General features: G+C 40.3%; 1 protein-coding gene across 4 annotated transcripts in view; it reads right to left on the bottom strand.

Moving 5' to 3' along the window:
• USP37 (ubiquitin specific peptidase 37) overlaps positions 1–25,444 on the bottom strand; it is a 33,744-nt gene extending 8,300 nt beyond the window's left edge. The window contains exons 1-17 of one of the 4 annotated variants that reach the window (XR_004842861.1): positions 25,193–25,444; positions 21,418–21,589; positions 20,777–20,877; positions 19,396–19,577; positions 18,956–19,030; positions 18,275–18,372; positions 16,860–16,944; positions 15,748–15,909; positions 15,128–15,259; positions 12,993–13,116; positions 12,517–12,722; positions 11,298–11,415; positions 10,020–10,099; positions 8,492–8,656; positions 6,978–7,043; positions 5,659–5,809; positions 1,636–1,888 (exon numbers count right to left, since the gene is read on the bottom strand). Coding sequence is in view for 3 of the 4 variants with exons in the window: in XM_035901104.1 (XP_035756997.1) it covers positions 1,636–1,888; positions 5,659–5,809; positions 6,978–7,043; positions 8,492–8,656; positions 10,020–10,099; positions 11,298–11,415; positions 12,517–12,722; positions 12,993–13,116; positions 15,128–15,259; positions 15,748–15,909; positions 16,860–16,944; positions 18,275–18,372; positions 18,956–19,030; positions 19,396–19,577; positions 20,777–20,877; positions 21,418–21,589; positions 25,193–25,348 (2,326 nt within the window). In the remaining variant the exon portion in view is untranslated. The remainder of the gene's footprint in view (positions 1–1,635; positions 1,889–5,658; positions 5,810–6,977; positions 7,044–8,491; positions 8,657–10,019; positions 10,100–11,297; positions 11,416–12,516; positions 12,723–12,992; positions 13,117–15,127; positions 15,260–15,747; positions 15,910–16,859; positions 16,945–18,274; positions 18,373–18,955; positions 19,031–19,395; positions 19,578–20,776; positions 20,878–21,417; positions 21,590–25,192) is intronic. The other 3 variants (XM_035901104.1, XM_009645688.2, XM_035901103.1) reach the window with 3 other exon arrangements.
• Positions 25,445–25,925: the final 481 nt, after the last annotated feature.

Here is a 25,925-nt window from a genome sequence, read left to right as displayed (position 1 = left end):
TTAGTTATTAGCAAGGATTATACAAGGCAGTCTCAGTATCTGTGGCCTCTTAAACACAAGACCACCAGAGCCAGAACAATAATCCATCAGTCTAATCCTCTTAAGATGAAAAACAAACCAGAATTTATTATGTGACCTTTGAAAACTTCCAATGTAAGAAGAAATACTCACTCGACTCACACAACTGTTATCTGAGGATCATGTAGCAGAAAAGACACCTTCTGTCATATCTAAATTAGCCTTTTTTGAAAGCACCATGAATTAATCAGTGTTTACAAAAAAATATTATTACTAGTGGTAACAAGAAATGGACCAAGTTAAATCCGTCATGTTTAGAATCATCTTGTCTGATATAGCAAAGCATCCTTTGCAATTAAGTTTCCTTTAAATAGAACATAGCATTGTGAACTCATGCCGTGTTATATTCAGCTGCCATAACTGGTAACAACATACACACATATCTCATCTGAATGCCAAACCGCATGCTTTGAGTGCTACCAGTGGTTTTTGGTCATACACGGGCAAATACAGAACGCTGAATGCCATGTTGAGTGTTTAACTGCATTCATAATCAGAAAATACAGAAGCTTTTATTGAACACATACTTTTTGCTTAAGTGTCACAACAGAGCCTTCAAATAATTACATTATACTTTCCAAAGAAAACCTGGGAAGAGATAGGTTTATGTGGCCACACTCTCACAACTCTCTTTCACACAACTATAAGCAGCATTAGCGCATATAAAGGAGAGCACAAACGAGGCTGACCACGTGCTCAGTTTTCCTATACACTGCCTTCCAACATGAAAGCTGCCTGTGATTTCTGGTAACAGAATGGGGGTTTTTGTTGTTAATATCTAACCTCCTGGCCCTTAGAGGAGAAGGAGAGCATATTGTTGGCCTGTTTTTCCAGGCTAGTGGAATTAAAAATCTGACTGAAAGCATGTAGAACACAACAAATGATAAACACTTACATCTCCTTCAGCCAACTAAAGGAAGACACTAAATTTCTCCGCACTGAGATCACACAGGCTCCGCTTGTACTTAGCTGTGTTTCTGGGTCAGAGGCCATAATTCACATGCTGAGTCTCTTATGCTCAAGGGTCTACTCTCACATAAAAAAGTATCAGAAAAAATTACAGAGACAGAGCTAAATTCATTAGTAACTAGTGACAAAACCACTGCATTTCTTATGAAAGCATTCATCTTACGCACCCCAGACATCACTCCTGCACAACAGCAACATGAACACTGCTACCGTGCTGCCAAGGCTGCAACAGCTACAGAAATGAAAATACTTTCTGATTATGGAAGATTAAGTTCCAGGCACTGCCAAATCTCAGTAAATTGAATTGCCTGGTACAGGAACCAGTGGAAATGTGTGTTAATCAGTAGAGAAAAAAATGGAAATTAACTCTGAAGATGACCTCACCTTTGTAAGGTGATGAACATACAAGAAAATACATTTTCACAGTTCAGTGAATAAAAGGGAAACTGTAAGAAAACTCTGAGGAAGTCAGGCAGTTTCAGCAGTGCACTTGCATCCCGATTCTGCCACCATACATTACTGACCTGCTGCTATCAGTAACCCACTTCAGCTTGCTATAGTCCAATTAAGATGGTTACTTCACCTTACCCGAGTCTAATGCTGCTTTGGGTTTCTCCATCTCCATAGATTCCAGGTTTTCTGGCAATTCCTGAATTTCGTCATCTCCAAAACCAGTGTCTGGGCTGCTTGTGGGCTTATCTTCATCATGGCTCAGAGATAGAGAAGCTTCCCTTTTGCTAATCTCTAAGACAGCTGCTAGCAGCTCATCTTCGCTCATCCCATCAAAACCAGCATTACCCAGCTCAGGTTTATCACCCTCCATTTTATTTCTTTTTGAACCCTAGAGATGAATGGAGTTATGATTAAGTGCTTGAATAAACAGGCATATAACAACAGCTTTACGTTTCTGTGGAGATTTTTTTTTTATTTTATTAACCCCAGGGAGTGGGAGCTTGGCTCTGTCAACATTAAACAGTGAGACTCAATGGAGAGACAACCTTTGTAGCTACATTCACTCCAAGGAATGATATTCAAATATAAACTACAACCAGTTTTTACAGGCCCTGTGGATTAACATACACAAGATAACTCTTCCCTTCTCCTTCCTTTCCTTCAACACATCTGTTCCACCTTTAGGTTCTGATGAATCCTCAAGCCTCTGGCAAGTCAGTGCTGAGGCACAAGTAGCAAAATTGCAAGTTTTTTAACAAAGCAGCAACATGAGAGTAACTGAACTTGAACAGAGGGATGGACAAATAGGAACGGAAATCAGGCTGGTATGAAAAAGCGATTAAAATTAGGTTTGGTGCTGCAGATTTGCCATACGAAATCTTGGGGGGGCAGGACTCTGCAAACCAAATAAGAAAACAGTTAACCAGGAAAGAATCATTCCCCCCCCTTTCCCCAAGGAGAACAGAATGACTTTAAATTGGAAGAAAGGAAAAACACTTTAGTCTTAATCTGAATTTTTCATTTTTTAGTTATTTTCCTAAATCTGATGCTTATCAACTCCCTGCACCATACTGATTTGCAACTAATATAGTAATTTCAATCATTTTGGTATTCACTGTTAATCAGGACATTAACCTCCATGTATACATATTTACACAATTACACTACTTACCATATGCTTGGATTTTTTTTCCCCCCTATATTATGTTAAAAGTGGGGAAAAATAGTTTCTATCACAATGCATTTATCCAGGTCTTATTCCAAACTGCATTTGAGTGGATCTCAGAATGTCATTAAAATGCATATACATTTTTACTGCTGCTTTTTACTTAAATACAACAAGCTTTTGGTGGCAAGACTAGTTTTATATAGCAAACACGTTGTATTAAAACTGGCTTATCAAACAAGATTAGCAAATGAATTAGCCAACTAAATTTCCTGTTCGAGACATCGTGCCCTCCAAAGAATTAGAACTGACAAATTTAAACCTCTCTCCTCACATCTACTCACGCACTGAATAAGGAAAGCAGAGTACCTGCTTTTTAAGCTTTCTGATTTCTCCGTCTGCACCTGTAGGCTACTAACATCAGAACTGGTTTAGCTCTTCAGCAAACCCTAGTTCCAGGCACTTTGCCAACAGCTACCACTAATTCAGTAGCTGCACTTTAAAGACTTGGCAGCATCTGTGCATTATTTGAATACAACTGTTCTATTAGAAATTATTTGCATAGATTTTAAGTAGCTGAGGCTCTGAGACAGGCTGCTTTAAATAAGTATTTTTAAAAACTACTTCAAATACTACTTCATCTGCAGAGGCAGAAATCACAGAAATTGCAGTTCCGCCCACTTTAGCTGGATAACTGCTGTCTGTCCCTACAACCCAATGTCATACACACCCACTGTTCCAGCTGTTCTCCCACACGGCAGGACTGTTGTGCAAGCAGTGCCCCGCAAGGGACATACCAGCCCTACAAAGTGACTGCCAAGCCCCTAATGCAACCCCGTCCACAGCTGCTATGAGAAGCATACTGAGGGAAAAGGTGCAGCAGCAGCAGCAATACCACTTTTCCAAGGACCAGGTCCTTCCAGGACAACACTGAGAAGGACAGAGGGTCTGGTTAATAAGTGATGGCTGGTCAGGCCTGTGGTTGAGGAGTGGCCAATGTGCACAGCCACAAAGAATAAAGTCACTTCTGTGGAATTATCACCACATCACTGTCTCCTCAACAGCAGGCTGGAAAGCCTATAATTAATTTGCTATTCAAATTAATAGGCTTTATTCCCACAATTTCTGTACTCACAGGGCTTGTGCAGTTGAAGCTACCTACGATTCCTCACAAACAGAACTCGAGGAAGAATCATTTAGGAGAGTTTGGAATACTTTTTCTATACATAAGAGGGACTTCACAGACAAGCTAGTTTCTTCCCCCCACCCACAGCCAGCTATAGATGTGCCATGCAGGACAGCAGTTGCCTACCCTGCTCCCAAGACCTTCAGCAAGGGTTTTCTGCTTTCTCACAAAGCAATCCGTTCCACCCCAAGCATCAGGAAGTTTTCCCTAATATTTAACCCAAAAATTACTGTCTGCAATTTATTGATTCTTGTTCTACCCACCATGGGCATGGAAAACAGCTCAAGTGTTTCTATTAATTTCTTTCCCTTCCTTGAAGACACAAGCCCTGCTTAGGTTTCTCCTTAAACTAACGACCCAAGTTCACTTGCCTGCTCTTTCCCCCCAAATCTTCCTTTCTAGATCTCCAACCATTCATGTTCCTCTCCTCTAACCCCTCTCCAATTAATCTATAACTCTTTTCAGTCCAGAGCCCAAAGCTGGATACAGAACTCCAGCTAAAGCTCTATGCTGAGGAAAAAAAGTAGGGTTACTTCACACAGCCTGCAGGCTATGCCTCTGTCAATACACTGCTGTTTTCAACCAGCCTGACCTTGTGACCGACTGTCACCTTTCACGCCCTTTCTGAAGGCCCACTGCTTTCCCAGCTCTTCCCATCCCGCATTTACAGTCAATTAGTTCTGCTAAGATTAGCACCTTTAGCCTGTTCCTACTGAACAACCCCTCCTATTTTTATGCAATTTCTGAGGCTTGTCAAGATCATTCTTAACTGTAGTTCTGCGCTTTGTCATAATGGCAGCCCTTCCCAGCTCTGGGTCTTCTGAAAATGTAATACTCATTAACTATTTTATCATTTGTTAAATACTGAGTGGATCAGGATCCTCCCTTGGTTTGATCTTCCCATCAGATCAGAAACTGTAGATACCTTCCTCTCGTTACCTATTGCTGGTCAGCCAGCTTTACGCCTGTCCTTTAATGCCACGATCAAGGCCACAAGTCTCTTGCTTGATTAAAATAACCCCATGAACATTGTCACCAACTTTAGAGAAGCAGAGATGCAGGACACTTGCCCTAAGCACTAGGCCTGCAACACTCTTAACAGAAGAAAGTGGTACTGCAAGATAATCCTCTAAGCTTCTTGGTTTCCCTTCTGGGTCATTGTTCCTTCCCACACAACTCATCTACTCCCTAAATACACTGCCCTGATAGAGGCAAAAAATAGCCTGGCAACAGTAATACTAGTCACAACGAAGAGCTCAAAGGCAATTTGAAGTTAACCACACCCTTACACTACAATGAACTATGCCACACACACAATGAACTCTACACATCTCCACGTGTCCACCTCCAAAGACTGATAGCTTCAGTTTCTAAAAGCGTTTAAAAAGACACACTTTTTAAATTCTCAACTGACTATTTTGTTTAGTGCAACTTGTACTGGATCTAAATTAATTGAGGGCTTTACTGCATAATTTTATTATTGACAGTCCATTATATATCAGCCTGGGAACGTTATTAGTGAAAGTTACCCAAAGGACTGACAAAACTGCTAAGCAGCTGGTAGACATAACCTGAAATCTCAAGTACAGTTGCAACACAATTACCTCCGTTCCCACTGGGAACCCAACACAACTGTACGGAGAGGTCAATTAGCACAGCACTCCCTTCCAGCACTGCAGTGCTAATTAGGAGAAAAAAAAATTATCTTACATCAATTTTACTCACAGTCTATGCTAAGAAAAGCACAGGCCAGACATGAGCACATATAGGAACTATGTATATGAAAGTTTGTGTTTTTTTCCCTTACCTTTTCTGGCTCCTCTTGCAGTTGTTGCTGATCTCTGCTCTGTACATTACACAACCTTTGGCTATGGGCAACAGAGCGTTTCAACGGCTCATCATCACTGTCAGAATCTACATAGAGTGCCGCAGAGCTCTTTGACTTGAAAGTGTATTTTCTGTAAATTAAAACCATGGCTTTCAAACTTCATAACATTGTACAAATCTGTCTCAAAGTAACTGTTAAAGAAGTGTTACACCCAACTTTCACACTGCAGGGCAGTATGTTTGGGGAACAAACTGCAATGACTGACAGTGACAGTTTATTAACATAGCGGGCAGGGTTTTCAGAAAAGGTGTATTTACTAGGTCAACTGACATACCTACTTCAAGCCTACAAGATCAGCTTTCAATGTTAAAAGTTACTAAGTGTGTGGCTCTTGCTTCAAAGGCCAAGAATTCTGCAGTCGATTACCTAGCAATCCCAGACAGTACGCGTTTGAGTCGAGTCCACAGCAACATGTGGAACTCAGCACAGACCACTTGACTTCTGAAGTTTACCAAGCTGGACACAAGACTTCCCACAACATTACTAGGATATAAAAAGCAGACAAATTTTTCAGTTTTCCTGTTTGCTCCTTCATTAAGATAGATTCTTTCTTCTTTAGAACAGCAGAGAAAAGTGCCTGGGGAAGTCGTGATTTCTGCTCAGTTAGGATATCTGGTCTTTAAGTGTTCCACAATGCAAAACTATCCAGTGTGATATCACATTTTTCACTATATCAAAAACTGGCCTTTCAAAACAGCCTGTAAAAACAATGCCCCCTCATCTTTGCAAATAAACTCAACCACCTATTCCCAAAACACACATCAGGGCTCCATAGAGGAGAGAGCTGGACTGTAGAATTACAAACCATTTTGCTTCTTATGCATGTGACTTGCAACTACAAATGCAAGCTAGTTTAAGATATCTGGCCCTGACAAATCATCTGTACAAACTAAATCCACTTCTCATTCTGATGCTTAGCCTTCCGTCTGGAAATAAAAAAAAAAATCATCTTTGCTTACTTACAAGTCCCCAAAGGTTCTCAAAAGAAATGCTAAGGTGATCATGCCGACTAGCCAAATTGTAACACTGATGTTAATTTCAGCTAGCGTGTAACAATAGAACTCAGAGATGAAAAAAGACAGTAGCTGAAATAATTCACTACAATATAAAAACCAGAAAAAAAAATAGAAAAGAAAACAAACAGAAAAAGTGGAAAGACTAAAGAAGAAAATTAGAACATCATGGCTGAAAAATGTCATGAAACCCCACGCCACGGGCATTTCAGAGCTATAACTCACCTACAAGGTGTGGAAGAGCTTATAGTACAGGAATTCACCATTTGGGAGGCTTTCAATGGACGGGAACTATTAAAAAAAGCAAAGTATTTATTGCAGCAGTTACAGTCTTTAAAAAATGTGTTTACTTGTCTGCTACGCATGCAAATCCATGACCAAAGAAACAAGTAGAATACCATTATGTACTCGCTAATTGCTTAGATTTGGAGTAATAACTCCATCATGCTATAAATATACAACAGTTGTTCAAAACCATATATAATCCTTTAAACTTGATTCACTTCTTAGTGATGCACCCTTAGGGACAAGCTCACAAATTAAAGGCTTTGGGCTCCCAGGTTAAGACAATTCATTCCTTTATTTTTTATTCCTACCAACTCTCAAGTTCCTGCTCCCAAACCACAGTCTCCTGCTGCTGTCTGGATCAGCTGGTTTTCTGGCATGTCCCACGTCTCCATTTCTTCTCCCTTACCTAGATTCTTGTAAACAAACTTCCTGCTCCATTTATTCCTTTCATGGGCTCCTCAAAGTCCATCACTATCACTACACATCTATCCAGCAGATGGCTGCCAATGAAGAAATCTTTTCTAATCTTCCCCCTCAGGTCAGGGCCGCTTCTCTCCAGCCTAGCTACCCTTCCACTCTCTGGTCAATCAGAATGGTTTCAATGACTAAAAAAAGCCATTGGAAAGCTATTTCAAACATATTTTCAAGTTTTTCTGCTCTACTTAGCTTAAGCTGTTTGTTGTGTTTAAGATTTCTATCGTTAAAGCAGACTCTTGGGAAACATCCACATAAATCTCAACCACCACTAAACATTCAGCACAAGAACTTGTGCCACACTGCTGAACATACACACCAGATGTGTCCTAATGCTACACATGGCTACCATGGCTACATCTTTACGGCAGGGACCACAAGAGACCTGAGGGTTTCTTGTTCCTTATTCTGCCAGAGACTTCCTATGTGCCAACTGGCACTTTTAATCTCTGTGTCTCAGGACAAGCAGCTGTACAGAAATAACTGTCACAGGGAAAAGGAGAGAGCATTTTCAGCATGTGATGTGCTCAGATACTACAGTGGCACAGGAAAGACAACGAAAAATGAATGATAGCACAGGAGGTACAAGTGGAAATTAGCAGAAAAAGGTAAGACATTATGTCTCCAAAGTTAAGTCTGCTGTGAAGGGAAAGGTAATCTAGATTGTTTTGGACCAAGAGGCATAAATTTTAGACATTACTAACAGAAACTCTCTTAAAAAGGATAGAAAGTTATTTTCAAGGACAGCGAAGAATATTATCTTACCAAATATTCCCCCCCCCTTCCTGCTGCTTCTATCAGTGCTTCCTTTCCACACATGTTCTCATGACGGCATCATTACCAGCTAGCAGTGCACATCTGAGGCTACATAATTTTAATGTTTCCTTGCCCAGACATCTTCTGGAGATCTGACAACTCCCTACCTTGTGGCACATGTGCTTAATGTGGCATGGATCAATCACAAGTTGTACACTTACATTGCAGAATGGACGCTCCATCCCAGCGTCAGCGGCAGCCTAGTGCTTTCTGTACAGTGTGAAAGCAGGGTTAAGTATCTTGGAATAACCACCTGCTGCCCGACTTTATGATTGAGAGACAATGCTACATTGAAGCTGTATCGTTTCAGATGAAGAATCAGGACCCTGAGAGATATGAGAGAAGGACAAACGTTAATCTCAAGACAGAAGTTGGAGAAAACCTATTCAAAATCCAACTAGCCCTGTTTACAAAATGCATTCACCTGACTCTAAACCAGATTATTACTTTGGGGTGGTAGGGAAACACTATCCATCTCTTATCTGGCAAGAGACAGGTAATTACTCTCCTGTTCATCACTTAACTTTGTGCAAGGTGCAGAGTGCAGACTCTGCTGACTCAAGAGGCTTCCTGCTTTGATCTGCATCACCTTGCTCTTCAGTCAAGCAGAAGCAAGCAGCTCTTGCCAAACTCGTTATTTCTACTACGCAGCAAGAAGTAGGAAATAATCGAAATATTATCATTACAGGCCAGAATGGTAGTGTATTACACCCAGATAGTCAAGACTGTGATGGAGGGATCACACAGCTGCCCAAAACCGAGGAGGAAATGTGCCCAGTGCAAGATGTGTACTTGGTTTATCTGTCATGACACCACCTCTTTAAAAGAGCTTTTGATCCCAACAGTATAAACAGCCTGGAAAGGTTTCCTTACACTGAATCTTCTCACTTATGCTGTGCTTTGTACTGTCTATTTAGATCATGCAGCTGTATCATCACTTATGTTGTGCTAATATTCAAAAACTTTGACAAGGGTTTTGCAGTGCTAGCATAAATATGCTATTTAAGCAAAACACAAGCTAACTACCAAGTTACTGGGTTCAGTATGAGTATGCCTGCGAGAAGCACATAGGCCAGATAAAGTCATCCAACAGATTTCGCTTTATACCCCATGAGAAAATGATCCCTACCTCCAAGCACTTCCCCTCTAAGTAATGAACTAAACCCAACCATAAGGTCAGAAACCATTGAGCATGCCATTAACCCTCAAAGTGTTTGCCTTCTTCCCCAAAGTGCCGTGCTTACCGAGAGAGAAAACAGGCATCAGCATGGGAAGAATTAATTGATCAAAGCAAAACCCTCAATATACCTTCAGGCACTAATGCCTCCAACTCAGTCCTGCCCATCAGGTCAGCTGAGCACAAAATGTTAAACTTCCAGAATATATTTACTGTTTCCGCTTCCCTCACATCCCAGAAACCCCAAGAAAAGGGGAAGGGGAAAACTCAGCCCTCCTTGTGTAGCAATAGGGAGGCAGAAAGAAGCATTGCAGAAGGTGCCCAAAAGAGCTTCTTTAGAGGGGAACTGAAGAAAGCACGAAGACTACTGTCTGCATGTGCATTTTTCTCACATGCTGACCACCATATATGCCTTCCTACCCATTTTCCCAGCTTTACTCTTCGAGGGACTTTTGCTTGCACTTTTGTAACATGTGGTTCCATGAAAGAGAGGAACAGATGTCAGCATTTACCTGGGAAGCCTGTTGAACTTGTGTGTGACAACAGCAGACTTTCCATTGCACTTCTCACAGGAATACTCGATCTCCTCTGCCTGTTTAAGAGGACAGAAAAGAACAAAAGACCCAGACAGATCTCAGTAGAAAGCATATCGCTTTGGGCTGTCACAGAAGCTCTTCAAAACAGCAGTTGCACTTAAAAGTATAATAACTTTCGACATGACCTAACAAGAGGGCATCTGATAGGAGAACAGGAAGCAGAGCTTACAGTTTGACAACATATCCACTGATACAGGTGGACTTCTTTCCTGCAAGCCTGATTTAGCCACAGCTGAGACAAATTAGCTTCCAAAGAGAGGGGACAATGTTGCAAAGTTTAGTTTTCTCTCCCATACACAGTTGTGGGTTTTTTTCCTAATAACCTTTGGTGAAGGATAATTTGTCATGAAGTTTTCTCTCTCATGTTCAAAACCTCAACTTTGTTCCTGAAAAGCTATCCTCATCTAAACTTGTCAAGGATGTGCTGCGCCAGAGTAGAGTTTTGAACAGACGGCAAAAGGGGAAGCATCACTGTGCTGAAACTATGACTTTGTCATCAAACATTTCTACAGCCCTTTTCTTTAAGTGAGGCCAAATGACACCACTATGATTTAAAATTTTTTTTAAAATTGTAAGACCTCCACCAGCTTCTAGAAGAATAAGCTCATCGATTATTCTACCTGTTGAAAACACTAAACAGAGAAAAACCACAGGTCTGTCTCAAGATACGACAAAATACGACACTAATTCACAGACGTAACACTCATTTTCAGCTTTCAGAAACCTCACCTTGAATCTTATAGGATGAGCATCCAAATATTACAACTGTTTTTTAAATTATTATATCTGCATGGCCTTTTCCCTCCACGCTACTTTAGGCCAGTACATAAGCTGTGGAAGCATCCTAGCCCAGGAGAGGAAGCAGCAATTCCTGAGCGATTATCTCAATCTGACAGCCTCCCTTCTTTCCTTTGTATTTGTTTACGCCTCAACTCTTCCACCACAAAACAGGGAAGTTTACCTATTTCACAGCAGTATTGTGAGGATCAGTTAATTTCTGCACAGCATTTTACAATAAAAACTCCTGTATACCGTTAATGTACAAACCTGAAAAAAGTGCAAAGTTAATTATTTCACATGCCTGTAATCACTGGCATAGAAACTAATAATCAGCTAGACAATCAAAATTTCCATATGGTACATAGCCTACACATACTCCACAGTGAATAATTCCCCCGCCCCCGAACTATTTACCCGAAAAAAGAGGTCAAGGGAATCCTGGATTGATCGGGAAGGAAGCAATTTCTTTCTTCGAGGAAGGTCAATGGAGAGGTCATTAAACTGTTCTCGTTTAGTGACTGTTTCACCACACCTAAAAAAGAAACACACTTCTGTAAGCCTGATGAAAAATATACTTTAAATCAGTGACAAATTACATTTTTTAGGCTAAAGTAACTTCCCAGTAAATATACATCTCTTGATTGATCTATTTTTACTCATCAAAATGAAACTGTTTGATGCTTATGACAAAGTTGAATTTTGGGATTTCACTTTCATGCTTTATAAGCTGAAAAAAACATTTCTGTAAGGGTGAGAACAAAAAACCCACAGACTGCTTTGGAGAGGCAAGTGATCAGGTACACAGGAAATCAAAGTGACCACTGCATAGCTGAACAAGTCTTCATTTAGCATTCTTAGAAGAAAAGAAGCAAGTTCAGCCTAGAAGAAGGGAAAGCCTAGAAATACTTTCAAACTGTTCTTAGAAACAAAATAGTAGAGTCCATCTAAAAGAAATAAAAAAAATCTCAATTTTCTTATGCTTTTTTTTTGGGGGGGGGGACGGACAGGACACAACGAGGACGGACTGTCAGTCATTTGTCTTCAATAATTATTACCTGCATGTAATTTACTTTTACTTATTTTAGGGAAGTAATGCTGTACACACGAAGTCATATTCTCAAATATCTTCGCTCATGAAAACTTTGTGGAATGCAAGCATCCTGTATGTGAATCTGTCGCACAGCTCACACACAACGAATGCCCAGACACGCTGGTTTACATCTTTTTCCATAATAACCCAGAGAGACAGAAGTAAATGCCATTTACTGGAAGCCCTTTGAAAGAACAAATTAAAAACGTGGCTTCCCATTTTTTTTAAGAAGAAACATTACTTGGCTGAAACCCCCTTTTCTCCCTATTCTCATACAACCGGTACACAAAAAGCAAAGCACACAGGCTCTCCACTCAATATGTAATGTAGAACCAGATGGTATGAGCCTGTTTAAAGAAGGCTTGTCACAGCAGACAGTGTGGTTTACAGCTTTTCTGGACCATAGAACTTTTTCTAAATATCCAGCTTTGGAAAAGCCACAGTTCTTAGTTCTAGTTATAGTCTGCAGATGAAGTCACGTAAGATGGAAACAGTTCCCATTCTTTTAAGGTAAATATGAGAAAATCTCTCAAGCATACTTACATTTTGCAAATGATAGAATGCTGAACCTCAAACTCTAAGTTACTGATAACCGGACATGTATAAACTTTGGTAGCTGAGAGGTCATCAGAAGCCCGTCCAGGTGAATTGTCCTCATTAGGGACTGGCTCACTCTTCCAAGTTTTGTTTAACTTTTCCATGTCTTCCTTCAGCTGATCCAGGCACTGGCTCAAGAACTCGTGTGCATCCTAGAGATGGGGTAAACTCATCAAAGTGATTTTGCACAACTTAATTCAATATCTTTCTCTTAAACACACACAGACTGGGGAAATTATGTTTTAGTTCATAGCATTCAGCAATACTAAGGCAGTTCTGCTCTGATAAACAGGAGGCAATCGTTGTCATTCAATCAAAAGCTCAAGTCACTGTCAAATAGAGTTGAAGCTTGACAGGAGTTCAATGCAGTGCAAACACTGAACAAATTACACATAATTGTTTCTAGACAATATGGTACTTACGTTCTGCATGTACCCAGAAAATCTCTCTGCAGTAGCTGAAATGGCACTTTTCACCTTCTTGAGCAGCTCTTTCTTAACCTCAGCGCTGCAGACATCCTTTTTAGCAAGCAGATGGGCAAAACGTCTGTAGAAGTCAATGCAATGAAACACTGATTGGCTTTCCAGGACTTTAGAGAAGCAAAATGAAACTCATGATACCTCATTTTAAGAGTCTCTAAAAGCTTTTCTCCTGTGCTAAGTGGTTTTGGGGTTCTGTATGAAAATATCTCATATATAATTAACCTTTTCCATTTCAAGTATTTTGAAATCTCATTTGAAGCCATCATTGGCACAGGACCCAAATGATCAAAAAAAATTCCACAATCTTTTAAGGTAAAGAGAAAAGTCTTACGAAGTTCTGTAAACTGCTGTTTCTGCTATATCTTTTACAACGAGTAAAAAACCCCCCACAATGCTTTTTGAAAACATCTGTATTGATAGGAGATACGAAATCACATGGCACCAAAAATAAGCAACACAAAATCATTAAATTCAACTTGCATGGTCAGACTGGTTTCTATTTATTTCTTTATTTTTAAATTTCCACTCGCTTTCAAGCCTTACTTCTTTTGGCAGTAAAACATTACAATGGAGCAGAAAAAAGCTATAACAAAAAGAGCCAGGAGGAGTTCCTTGGTTCAAGCTATATATAGTGTTACTGGTAACTTTGTTAAAGAACTGTTGAAATTGACTTTACCTGTGCCTCTCAGTTATTGCCATTTAGTTACCTTTTACAATTGCTTTACAATTTCACAGCAAATACACACCCAATATATTCCAAGCACAACAGTTTCAGTCATAGTACGTACATGGGAAGGTGATGGGAAGATGTCATGTTTCATCACACACACACACACACAAAAATACAGACAGAAGAGACCTGTGCAATCCCCTCCCACCCCAAACCAACAACTAATAGTTACCCAAAGAAGCTGATCAGTTTACTGCAGCTCAAGAAGTTTCTCCTGTTCTGCTGAGCTACAGTAACACCATGTGCTCTCCTAACCCTCTACAGCTGCTCAGTGAAGCATGTTAGGAAACACACATTTTTCACCACAAAGCAGTCCATGGGCAATTGCTTTTCAACCAGAGAAACATTTGTCAAGTTAGATCAAGCGCCCATACCAAAACCAATAGAAGCCAAAGCAGAAGTACCAAGCATCAATTCTAACTTGTACTTAGGCACAGGATCATACGCTGCGCTCCTTCAGAGGTACTATGGCACAAGCTCTACCCACACAGTTCACCCTTAGGTATGTGGGGCACAAGCTTCAGAGGTCCCTCTACAAAAGTTAGGGAAAGGGCATTTCAAGGGGTACGTGGAACAACCTCTGATCCCAAAGCGCATAGGAAGAATTCAAGAACACACAGCAAAACCGGAAATTACTCCAAAAGATATAAAAGACTATGAAATTAAAAAAGACGTGGTTCTGAGAATCCTGAATCTTTAGTGAGAGAAAAGAAACAAGGTACACAAGAGCATACATAATAAAAATCCCAAATGGCAGAGTGTGGTACACAGAGCAAACAGCAGTTTGTCTTTCTGACAGATATACAATGGAATCCGAATGGCACAGGAACTCAAAATTTCAAAGAGAAAGGAGAGTTTTACATATTACAGAAAACTTTGGAGCTTCTTGACGTGAGCTTTGACTGAACTGAGAGTTCAGCTGAATTTAGAAAAAGATTAAGTATGCAAAACTCGAACACCCTCCACAGCTACCAGACAAAGGATATTTTCCAAAAAGGCATAAGCCCTCACCTATCAGGACCAGCTTAAACTCTAGCTGGTAATGCTTTAAAAAGAAGTTATTCTGCATCTATTTATTTTGCAGTTCCTTGCATTTTCTTCTGAAGCATCTTACTCTGCCACTAAAAATACAGCAGAAGATATAAAAGACTGCCTGTAACTCAGCACTGCAATTTTTCAGGGCCTACTTCCTATTACTAAGGTAAAACTCCAAAATACAGAAAGCTCTAGGATTTATTTTATTATCTACACAGGCAAATTACCCTGTACAAAGGTGTTTCAGTATTACAAAACTAGTTTCTCAGTAATGAAAGAGAAAATATCCTTCCCAGAAAGTGAATTTTACCTGATAAGGGCATTGAGTGGAATTTTTTTCCATGGGATACCCTGCTTGAGCAAATCATTAGCAAAAGACTGAATTGAAAACAGGGACTGTAGAATGGCGTTCATATAGCAGGTGTTTCCCAAGTTTGAAAATCTGGAAAAAAAAGAAAAAAAAAGACGACAACTGAACACAGTATGGATGTCAATGTGTAAACATGCCAGTGTTAAACACAGCACCACTGATGTGTAAGACATTCACCCCAGCCACTCCCCACAGAGTTTCCTACTGGAGTTGTCCTCCTGATCTTCAAATGAAACTGAAAACTCATGGGAGGCGGCGTTTATCAGGAAAGCGCCCATGAGTTTCTATAATTAAAATTTTTAAAAAGTGTGTATATACACAAGACAGAGAGATGAATCATGAAAGTGAATGAAAGGAACATGAATTATCTGAAATTACTGTATCTCTGAAATTCTCAGGAAGTGTATTTAAGAATACCTATTTTCCAAACTTGGGAAAGTGTTCCCCGTCTCACTGTTCATCACTTCCAGGATTTTTTTTTTTCATTAAATAATTATAACAAGAATGTGCATGTTCTGATCATCACAGTGTGTATGCTAGATAAAGAAAATTAAATTTACCCTTGTAATTGTTGTTGAGGATGGGTAGCAAGGGGCACTCGGGGTTTATTCCACCCTGTGTAATCTTGATTAGATCTCATTTTTTTAACAGAAAGAGGGGCAGGCTGAGAAAGAAATCCCAGGCTTCTTTTGGCTGAAGGAGTCTGGCTGGATACACTAGACCTAAAAACATAAAAGGATAAGAAGATTTCTAATGCTCTTCCTTAAATGGCTATAGTCTATGACACTGGAATTTTATCACAATAGAAGACAAGGACTGGTGAAGCCACCCAAGATAACTGGCATGTATCATAATGCAAAAGAGGTGCGAGAGAGGGAATTTCTTTCCAGAGCACTTAAATACTTTGTTTGGTTAAATTTCCTTACATCCACAGGCGTGCATTCAGTGTAACCAAGTCTTTTGTCTTTAAGATGTTTAATAATTCCCCACACTGTATGATGAGAAGAAAAATGATTGTGTAGCACGAGATCACTGCTCCCAAAATATGCTTAAAATTCACATCTGGGCTGGAGTCTTCATTTTCAGCCTCTCATTCTTGTAACCTAATAACTCTGGACCTCAGTCCCTCATGTGTAAGCATGGACAGTGCTTCTTTTCTTCCTTGATCTTGTATCTCATCTATCTAGGGCAGAGACTGACAGTTTGATTGCACAGCATCTAACACAGAAGAATCCCAAACTCAGCAGGATCCAGTATTACTAAAATAGTTATTAAAATATAGAGTTTCATACCATTTATCTACTTGGGAAAAATGAAGCAAAGATTCAGTCTAAAGTTCCAGAGTTTATATAGAATTTGAACCATCTAGAGTTTAGTTATCATCCGGATCAGTCACACACAATGACTGTAATAGACTTGAGTGATTTTAGAAAGTCTATCAAAAAGTCTATCGAAGTCAGCAAGCATTAACTGGAGTTTGTAGGTGTAATTAAGAGCACCTGTAGCCACACTGAATACCTAGATTGTACTCCTGGGGGGAAATAATATACACATACATACACATTTTATGCATATAAGCTATATACCACATGATAAACACACAGGAAACTGAAGATCCTAACTCCTGGGAAAGAACTGCCATTTGCAGTTCATACTAGTGAATCAGTCCTACCTGTCCAGGGTGGAACTGCCAGTGGAGTACTCTTTTGATGAGGACCGACTACCATAGAAGGATGATGACTGCAGTGGTAAAACACCTTGAAAAATAGAAAGAGAGGGATGTCATTTTATTCCAGGTAATTCAGCTGTTTATACAATATACAACTTGTTTAAAAGTATTCAGTCAAAAGGTTTACAAATCCTCAAATACCATTTTCCAGAATCGGCTGGGAAAGTACTAACACACATACACAGAAGTACTAATGCAAATATTAATCATATGTAAGTAAAGACATGCTGGAGTTTTAATTGAATTTAATATCATAATCTCCATCAAATCCAAATTGCAATGTGAAATATGAAAAAGTCATTGAATGGTCTTAAGTATCTGAAAGATAATAAATATCCACCTCTTGTTCAAATATACAAGACACACGTAACAGAAAACTCACTAATGATTTCCAATACAGTGCTCTCAAAATTCAAGGTAAATGTACAGAAGTGAAAACAGTTTCTCTTCCCACTCCATATTCCACAGTAAATTACTATGCTTGGGGCAAAATGTGATTGTTTCACTGTTCTGATAGTATTGTGTCAGATCCTGAGACTCTAAACAGCTCAGATGGTGCCACATTAAAAAAAAAATGCTCTCTAGAGTCAAACCCCCACCTATTATGGTGAATGACAGCGTAATTTAGTTTGGATAATGAATAAACATTTGCTTCTATCCCAGCTTGATGTGGTTTGAGCCATTCAACTTTCAAAAATGCAGATATATGAAGGAAGTTCACAATACTGTTACCTGAACTTGCAGGTATATGCTCACAGATTCTGATTTTGACTCTAAAGAGCAAACCAGCTTTTCATTCAGAAATAAAATTCACCTTACTGGCTCCTCCAGCAAGATGTTTATGCCATCAGAGCTGCACTAAAAAAAAGAATGCATTCAGCAACATTTCCCATAAAAACAAGATCTTGAATGCATTCCCCTTTATGCATTCCCCTCTTTGTTCAGTATTTATTAGTAAAACTGAAGAACGGTGCATTAACAGCAAAGGAGAGTTTTAAAAATAAACAAGCAAGCAAGCAAAAAGAAAATCCTTAGGTGTTTCCAGGAATCCCCTCCTCCCAAGGGGAAGGGCAGCTTGGAGCAAAGTTTGAAGCTGCTTGTTGAATTTTCAAGCAAGCCGGCACGTGGGCTGGCATCAGCACCCTAAAGGTCAGGGCCACACTACAGGACAGGTTTTGAAAATGAAGGGAAGTTGCTTGCATCTCATATATGGCTCTGTAGGAAGCAAGAAAGTTAGAGGCAAAGGGAAAGCAGATTAGGAAAACCACCTCTGCAGCAACTTTCTAAACCAACATTAAAGGGGTGAAATCGTACTGGTCGAAGCCAGGTAACACTTGGTTTTACTTTTATTTTTTTACCTGATGTCCTATTTTCCTCTGCCTGCTTCAGATTCAACTGTTTCTCTCTGCTACTGTTCAAATACTTCCATGCTGGATCACTCAAGGCTTTATTATTCCTACAGATAAACAAGAGTGGAAGTCAGTGCAATTATAGAAGATAAAGGATATTCCTGCTTGACATTCACAACTTGTTTTAAAGCATTTATCTCCTATCACCTTTAACACTTGACTATGGAACAGTTAAACTGTACTCACAGATAAGTTTAACCAATTCATTTAAACAAGCCTTCTTACTTATGATTAAAAGAGATTTCAAACACATTGAGCTTATTCTCCAAATGGCGATTTCCCATTACAAATTTTGTTTTGAAAAGGATCAAAGCAAGTTCAATAAGGAAGGCACCTATTGCTGTACACGTATAGCACATGACAATCCTGACTGAACTGACAAAAGAAAGATGACACAAAATTTGTATGTGCCAGTTCCTGAAAATCAACTGCTACAGCAGGTTGTATTTCCCTCATTAATTCTGAACACAAGCACCGTTTCAAGCACTCAGTGTGTTCAGAAGTTCATCAGTGGCTGGCCTGTACCACGTTGCTGAGACAGGAAATACCCAAGCATTCTTTTCAAAAAAATTCACCTTTACAAATGAACAAAGAGGTTAAAATCAGTAACTAGAAACAACAGTTGCTTACGTTGAAGAATCATTCTCTTTGGGATAATCTTCACTCATTTCTGAACCAGGAGGTTGTGTTCTTTTCCTCTTTTCACTGATGACAGAAAATTTTTGCAGTGGTCATTCTTTCAGAAAGGCTAGTAAATGATCCTCTTCCAACTGAACAGAACTCCTCAATGCTTTCTGTGCATTTTGCACCTATCTTCCACAATCTCCACTTTTATAACATAGCATACAGAGAAGAATTTGGTCTGCCCAACTCTTAAGTTGTTCATAAAGCTCTAGTGCCAGTACCAGCCAGAGGCTAGAAAAGCATGTATTAACATCCTGTTAAAAGTAACAGCAAAACCAGAGGAAGAAACATATTCCCTTCTTACTTCTAGGTGTACTGAGTTCCACCTGCAGCTCTATAAAGAGCTAAATTTTAACAATATCATAACAAGAGGACAACACTCCTACCGATTCTCTAACAAGCCCGTCCTGTGAGGGACTGATGACGCAGGAGATGCTGAAATGTTCACCCTGTTGCTAGGTGTTCCAGTGCCAGCAGAGTTCTTAACCGACGCTCTCGCTGGGGTACCCAGTACCTTGCGAAATGGATTTTCCTCCTTACTTTCCACGGTCACTCTTTTGGGAGGAGTCTGCAAAACCCAAGTGGAGGGGGGCAGGGAGACAACCGAAACAGTGAAAACATGACCATCTTTAATCTAGCATTTACGCCACTGCTTTACTTGCTACAGTGTAGCAACCAAAAGCAGAAAAATGCTACTTCTAATAGTTTTACACTAATTTGACATAAGTAAAATTTTGACTGTATCAGTGCAAGTCATAAACATGAAACTCTACTGCAGTAACCTATGTCCCTTCTCATTTTCCAACGGTAACTTTAGTTTTTACAATGCTTTGACATTAAAAAACCCAAGGCATGATTTCCAACTATCCCCAGATCAATTCTGGGTGATATTTTAAAACAAAAAAAAAAAGGCGCCATATTAAACCCCACACAATTAGAACAGTGCCCTGACAGCCTTGGCCCATGCAATGGAAAGACCTAATAGCTGGTTGACTAAGGAGCGTTGATCAATATATCTTACTGCTGCATAAGCAGCCTTAATGTTTTTACTATGAGATTGCCTTTAAGCAACATGTAAAATTTGTTTTGGGACAATGTCAAAAATATTCTCCCTTGGGGTGGTAATACAAGTATATTCACAGAGATAACAAAGTAAATTAAAGCCATTAGATACATCATGAAATCTGTGTTACGAAGAGAGAAAAGGAAGAACAAAAATACTTTGAAGGAAAACCACTTCTGGGGAAAAGTCTGCAAAATTTACACAAAAATCTGAGTAGAATGTCACAAATTCAGTAACTTCATTCTGATACAAAACAGGCTCAGCAGCTTTTCAATATATACATTTGGCTGAAGTCTGCTAAACTCATTATAGACCTATGCTGACTATAACGTTCAGCTGCTACATAAGGTGGTCAGTATAAGCAGAGAGATATGCAGAACTATGTGAGAAGCAAGTCTTAATCATGCACTTTCCCTCTATTTCTGCTTCTTTTCTGCCTGACTGGCTGATAGCTCAGCACAAAGAACATATTCTGTCTTCCAGAGACAGATGCTGACCTTTCTTATTCGTACAGAATATATGGCTCCTCACGAGCAAGACACACCATTGCCAACCACCCTGTACACATCTATTCCAAGCCCTCTAGAGTACAAAGACTTTGGATGCAAAACGCAGTTCTATTACAACATACAATAAGAGAATGAGAGGAGGAAATGAATTAAATAAAATTAAAGGAGAGGAAAAATTCGAACAATTAAACAAACCTGGTTCTCTATATAAGAGAATTGCCTATTAGCTTCCTTCTGTGTGGTCCTGCTGCCCAGCACACCTCCAAAGCTGCCAGATCCCTGAGAGGGTTTCCCAGCTGACAGGAAAAGTACACAACATTTGATTTGAATTGTCATTTAACTGGCTGGCATTCTTATTTGTAAGATGTTATTTAGCTGGAGTTGATTTTGGAAGGCACACACTAGATTTCTTGCCAACAGACAGTACAATATTCTGAGTGCACAGACATAAGCACAGTTTATGGATATCCCTTATATTGGTCATTTACTCAGTTGGCAGTAAAGTTCCTATCCTTAAAAAGAACAAAATAAAATAAGAGGTAAAATAAAAAGGAAAGAGGCTATGCATGTGTGATAAACAGACAAGAGTTTTTCAAATACCAACATACTTACAACAAAAACAATTCCTACAAGTTTAACCTCTGCATGACAAAGGGACCTTATGAGAAAGGCATATAACAAAAATTGGGGTTTAGGGCCGGAAAGAAGCATTTACACAAGTGCAAAGAAAGTCAGCAAGACAAGGAAGATGAAATGGCTAAAGATGAAAAAAAGAAAACACAGCATCAATCCCTCTCCAAACCATTATTAGCATGATTTACGACAACTGCACTTACCAGTATGAACCCTGTCTTGATGGACTGCATCCAAGTACATCCGCATTTCATTTGCATCTTTAAATGGTACCTTATCAATTGTCAGGAAGCTGGTATCCTTTAGTGTTAGCATCAGGCAGCACAGTTTTCTACCATTTGGTCGTAAGGTCACAGTTTTAATGTTATGGCTTAGCTGAAACCAAGAAAGTGACTATAAACATAAATCCATTTTTAAAAAGCCGAGATACTTACAAACTCAAACAAAACACTTCAAATAGAGAGGGTAAGAGGCACTTGCACTGAAATAGTTCTCCTTACCCCATTTCGAGCAAACATTAAGCCTCACAGAATTAATGCAATCAGTGATCTTGGAAGCTGACAGAACTGAGAGGACAGTATCACTAGAGCTCAACAGTCCCTACATTCCTGGATAAGCTTTCTGAAACTTGCTTTCCTATTGAGCGTGACACTTTTGAACATAAAGGAAAAAGAATTTCAATACGGTCCCCATTTAGCGGTCTGAAACTTCCACATCAAGTCTGAAATATGCTTTAAGACGGGGAAAGTTTTAAATGTTAAGTACAAACTTCTACTTGCTTTATAATTTGCTCTCAGGGAAGACAGATGCGAGGTAGCTTAAAAAATTTGCTGAGGGAGAAAGTCAACAAGAAACACGCTTAGCCTATATGCAACATTATAACAATTAAGTGGTGTCAAAACTTTCAGGGTTATGGTCAAGCACAAGAATAATTTTAATAAGAATTTGTGTTCTCTAATGATGTCACTGCTACTTTAGTATATCATTACTTAATTGTTGCTTCATGCTAAGTCACCTATAAGAACTGGCTGTTCAGAAGAGGCTCTACTATCCACGCAGGTTGAGGGTAACCCCTAAAGCAGAAGCAGCAAAAGAATATCTCACATCTGCAGCCTGCATGGACGTTTGACAATACATACCTAAGCATACTCTCATTTCCAATCCCCTTCTCCTTTTTCACTTAATTCTTCATTTTGCAGCCGCTTGTTCAGCCTTGCCTGAGACCAGGCACTAGCTACGCAACGACCTCCATGCCAGTATATTGCTACACTCAATGCTTCATACAAGCCTGGGAACTACAGCTGAGGTCGTTAGGCAATACACAAGACAGAGTAAAACACTGCCCATCAGATTGGAGTCTTCTCCTAATTTGGCCTGACCTGCATACTGCCACACTACCGGTCTAAATAACGATGATGAATGAATAGACTCAAACACTAATTACGCTCCAATGCCGAAGTTTTGCTATACATTGCGCTAGAACCTGTCTTGTCCCCTTCAAATGATACGCAAGTTTAAAAAGAAAAATAATTCCTGATTTTTACTTAAATTTGTTCAGGTTTATAAAAGACTGAGATAGTAAAAGGCACTCCACATCCATCAGAAGGATTTATATTTTTCCATGCAGATCTCTAGCTTCTTGGAAAGCCAATCTAGACACAAGAGCAGTTTATAAGAGAGGCTGGAAAACCACCTCAATCAGAAACTAAGGGTTTATTTTGCTGGGAAAAATTACACTTCTGAAATACCTTGTGCTCAATCCTTGCATTTTGGGGTTTTTTTTTGGGGGGGTGTGTGGTTTTGGTTTGTTTTTTTTTTTTTTTAAATATAAGCTAAAAAATGTGTTCAAAGACTTAAGGATTGAAAAGGGGGCTCCAAATTTTTCATCCTCTCTTAAAACATTGAGCCCAGTGCAAAGGGATTACAGTTACTTCACCATCTCGGTGCAAAACCACCTACTTCAACTCAAAATGCTATTGTGAGAGGGATCCACCTGTACTCTCCATGCACCTGTTATGACCCAGCCAGCGTCAAAGTCTTGGGAGGTGGCGGTAAACGAAATTGCTCTTAGTACATATCTAGCACCTAGGACAACTTAGTCAAAGCTCTGAAACATCAGTAAAACATACCATCTGACATAAGAAATTTGATGACGCACCAGTCACTGTAGAAAAAAATATAACCCTGGATCCATCCCAAATATTCCATTACAGAAAAGCAAAAAAAAAAAAAAAAAAGTGGGGAAATCGCCCACAGTTCTCCCAGAGCAACTTGTCAAAAAAAGGAAATGGTACTTCTAAAGCAAAATTATCAGGAATTTGTCATGCCTGAAGCAGCACACAAGAGCTCTGTGACAGACTGGGGCCGACTCACACAAACTACACCCAAGCACAAGCCTGCAGCGTGAGGGGCAGGCAGCTCTCCCTGCCTGCTGCTCTCTCCCACCAACGCGCCTGTGCCAGTGTCTGTGTTGCTTCAAGATGACCAGGAGCAGAAAGCAGATCCCGCTGAAAAATAACCACCATCCAAACAAAAATAATTGGTCTACAGATGCGGCATTTCCTCCTCCTTCTCTGCCGCGGTCCTAGGTGCATGGTGCCGTATCACTCCCTCCACCAGATCTCACGTTTGGTCCTCTCCCTGAATTAATTCACGTGAAAACCCTCCACTGAGCTCGCAGAGAGATCCGAGGAGTGCCAGAGCCAGCAGATGTGAGAGGCTGGGAGCAAAACCTGCCCCTTTAGGCCATGGTTAGCTGTTCTACAGGCTCATCCTCCCCACGGAAGCACCTTTCGAGTCACTGTCGCGTCACGTTAACGCTCATCCAGGCAGAAAGGAGCGTGTGAGAACAAGCACCAGGGAAGGTACGAGGGGAAGAAGAGACCACTCTTCTCAGGCACAACACAGTCCAACCCTGGATTAAATCAAATGTGCAGCCACAGCATCACACACGAGAAGGCCAACGATTCTTTTCAAGTCTACAGTAACAGAGGTAGGAATTACCCACAGCTAATGATTTTCTCACGCCTCGATTCCAAGACAACACAGGCTGACAGTGCTGAGACTCTGAGCACACCGAGGCAGCAAAACCTGGTTTTTCAAAAATAAAGTGAACTTTTTTTCACCGAGTCCGCATGCAGAAATAAATGGCCCAGAGAAAGGTCTGGTGAACACTACGGCTGAAAAACAAGTGTGGCACAAAAAAGCAGAAGCCAACATTCAGATCGGTTTAGGCTGTTACAAAGTTCCTAAATATGATAGGATTTTTTTTTTTTCTTTTCTTCCAACTGCTCTTATATCATGCTCTACATATTTTTAAATCAGATAGGAATTTCTTACAGAAAACCACTCCTTTGCATTCTTTCAATTTGGGGCATTTTGCACAAAAAACTAGAAAGACTGAGCTGAAAACAACTACAGAATGAAAAAAAAAGGCAATTCAGGCTGAATATTGCAAGAGACTCTTTAACGGTGATCTGCTTCAGCCTTCCAGCGAGGAAACCACGTTGCCTGGCATATTTAAAACCCAAAGCTGTAACAATAGCCATCCAGTAGTCTTGTATAAACAAGCAAGAGGTTACAAGTGTGTTAACACCCTCACTCTTCATCTAGGAAAACAGCTAGCACAAAGCGTTCAGGATCTTCACCTCTAGATGCTGCAAATGTGCCAGTAACAGAAACATTCCAAAAATCTGAACACGCGAGCCATGATGCTATATACTTTGGTAACTTTTCTCTGCTTTTTGGTTCTTCCCATTCAGTGGCATCTCAATGCCGATCTTGGCAGGTCCTTTAACAATACACGTGAATAATTTAGAGGAGAGTTATACAAAGGGATTAGTGTTCAGGAAACGAGGAACAAGGAACAGTGACAGAAGGAAGTTTGCGTGACACTTAATAGCCTTGAAGAGGACAGCTGTTCACAAAAAGAGCACAATCCATGCACTGCTCAAACAAAAGCCTTAATATTTGGTGTACCTGAAACGTCTTTGGAATTCCTCCAACATTGTAGTGAACCACTAGACTCACTTTGTTGTCCTTCTCCACAATTTCAAAGCTCCCTTCTTTCCATTTTGTAATCCCAGTCTGCATGCTGCGCATCCGGACAGGTCCGTGCACCTTTAGCGGAGCCATGCCTTCTCACGGAAAAGAGCTAACAAGAGTAAGCGCACTCCACCTTAAAAACCTGTTAAAAAGGAGAAATTCGTAACCAGGCAGGCCCAATAATCTCTACAGAAAGATGTAAGTGTGGCTTAAAGTTTCTGTAGAAGTTTGGTAGATCTGTTTTGCTGGTATTTTTAAAGACAGCAAAGGAGAATTAGCCACAAGTGAAGGAAACTTAGACTAATGAAATCACTCCCAGGGTGGGCAGCAACGGGAAGATTCCTCGCTGCTAAATGGCGAGCAGACCCAATCCAGACGTTCTGGCAAATCCTTAAAGCAACTTCAACAGATTTAAGGAAAGAAAAAAAAAAAAAGTGCCTGAGGGAAGTCGGCAAGAGATGGAAACCGAAGTATCGGAGGAAGGCTCCGAGGGAAAACAAGCTCGTTCCCGCGGGGATGCGAGGCGCGGTCACCCGGAGGGGCCCGGCCGGGGGTCCCCGGTGCCTCCTGCGCTGCCGGCTGCCCCAGCGCTCCGCCCGGGAAAGCCCCCGGACCAGCGGTACGAGAAACAGCCCCCGCACCGCCGCGGGCTTCCGGGCCGCACGGC

Source organism: Egretta garzetta, unplaced genomic scaffold, assembly GCF_000687185.1.
Source record: "Egretta garzetta isolate BGI_Z169 unplaced genomic scaffold, ASM68718v1 scaffold219, whole genome shotgun sequence".
Classification (NCBI taxonomy): domain Eukaryota; kingdom Metazoa; phylum Chordata; class Aves; order Pelecaniformes; family Ardeidae; genus Egretta; species Egretta garzetta.
Note: the sequence above shows the minus strand (reverse complement) of the source record. Positions and strands in the feature narration are given on the sequence as shown.